This window comes from Aureococcus anophagefferens (genome assembly GCF_000186865.1).
Source record: "Aureococcus anophagefferens unplaced genomic scaffold AURANscaffold_153, whole genome shotgun sequence".
Lineage (NCBI taxonomy): Eukaryota > Pelagophyceae > Pelagomonadales > Pelagomonadaceae > Aureococcus > Aureococcus anophagefferens.
The window spans coordinates 11,701-13,322 of record NW_008705700.1 but is presented as its reverse complement, the minus strand read 5'-3'; the positions used below and the strand labels follow the sequence as shown (position 1 = coordinate 13,322).

Here is a 1,622-nt window from a genome sequence, read left to right as displayed (position 1 = left end):
GTCGGCGAGGAACGGGTGGAAGAGCGCCTCCCGGGGCGCCGCGCGGTGGTCCGGGTCGAGCTCGAGCATGGCCGCGGCGAAGGACGCGAACGCGCCGTCGCCCGGTTGTCGCGGCGGGAAGTCGCGCAGGAGCCGGCGCACGGCGTCCCGGTGCCGCCGCCGCCGGTCGCCGTCGTCGGCGGGCGCCGGCGCGCTCCCGAGGTCGTCGACGACGAAGCGCGCGCCGGCGAAGCGCGCCGCGGGGAACGGCCCGAGCGCGGCTTCGATCGCCGCGCGCGCCGCGCCGCGGTCCGCCCGCGCCGGCCGCAGCAGCGCCCGCCCGAGCGCCGCTTCCACGAGCACGACGCCCAGCGAGAACATGTCGATGGCGTACCCAAAGGGCACGCCCGCGAGCACCTCGGGCGCGCGGTAGCCCAGCGACTGGATCTCGAAATCGTCGTAGTACCGCACCGCCTCGCTCGGCCGGATCGCGTTCCCAAAGTCGATGAGCCGCACCTCGGCGTCGACGCCGAGCACGGGCCTCGCGCACAGCACGTTCTCCGGCTTGATGTCCGCGTGGATGACGCGCTTCGCGCCGCAGTAGGCCAACGCCGCCACGAGCTGAGAGGACACGCGGCGCACGTCGCGCTCGCCCAGGGGCCCCGACGTCTTCACGAGTTCTCCTAACGATGGGCCGCAGGCCTCCATGGCGATGACGTAGTGGGGCCCGCTCTCGTGGGCGCCGAAGAACTCGGGGATGGCCAGACCTCGAGCGCCCTGGAGCAACGCCAGCACCGCCGCCTCGCGGCGCCCGACCTCGCGAAAGCCCGCGGCGAGCACCTTGACGGCGACGCGCCGCCGCCAGTGGGGGAAGAGGCGGTCCTCGACGAGGGCGATGCGCGAGAACGTGCCGTCGGCGAGCGTCTTCGTGATCCGGAACCGGCCGCACAGCAGGCCGTCGAGCGGCTCCGCGGCCGTCGCGCCTGCGGCCGCGAGGCGCGCGACGGACGCCGCCGACGGCACGCCGTGGCGCTGGGGCGTCTCGGCGCAGGCGCGCGCGACGAGCGGCGCGCGCTCCCGCGCGCCGCCGCGGTAGCTCCGGCTCAGGTTGTGCGACGGCACGTAGGCGCGCATCGTCGCCTCGCGATGGCGCGAGCGGCGGCGCGCGCGATGTCGCACGCGATGGGCGATGCCGTGCGCTGCGGTGCGGAGCGCTGCGGCGCGCGCGCACGGGTGCGGTGCAGCGCTGCGCGTCGAGGCGCTCTCTGAGAGAGCGCTCTGCGGTCCACCGTGCCGCACGCCTCCGAGCACTCCTGCGGCACCCGCGCCGCGCGCGGCCTCCGCGCCGCCCGCGCCGCCCCGACAAGAACGGACCTTTACGACATGGCGCAGTCCCAGGGCGTGACGTGCTTGACCGTGTCGTTCGTCGGCGAGGACGCGAGGAACGCGGCGATCGTGTCCGCGCCGCCCTCGGGCGAGCCCGGCGGGAGCGTCCGGTGGACGTACTCCTCCCGCATGATGCGCGCGGCCTCGTCCTCGAAGCCCCGGAGGACGTGGACGTAGGCGTCGTCGTAGTAGAGGTTCTGGGTCTCGTAGGGGTCCGCGTCGACGTCGAAGAGGAAGTTCATCGCCGAGCTGTCCAT

The 1,622-nt window shown here is 75.0% G+C and overlaps 1 protein-coding gene across 1 annotated transcript; it reads right to left on the bottom strand.

Moving 5' to 3' along the window:
- Nucleotides 1-339: 339 nt before the first annotated feature.
- On the bottom strand, nt 340-1,113 carry AURANDRAFT_34752 (hypothetical protein; the record flags this gene model as incomplete). Its single annotated transcript, XM_009044151.1, has 1 exon — nt 340-1,113. A coding segment is annotated over one exon (774 nt), but the record flags the coding sequence as incomplete, so codon positions are not given.
- Between the last annotated feature and the right edge of the window lie 509 nt (nt 1,114-1,622).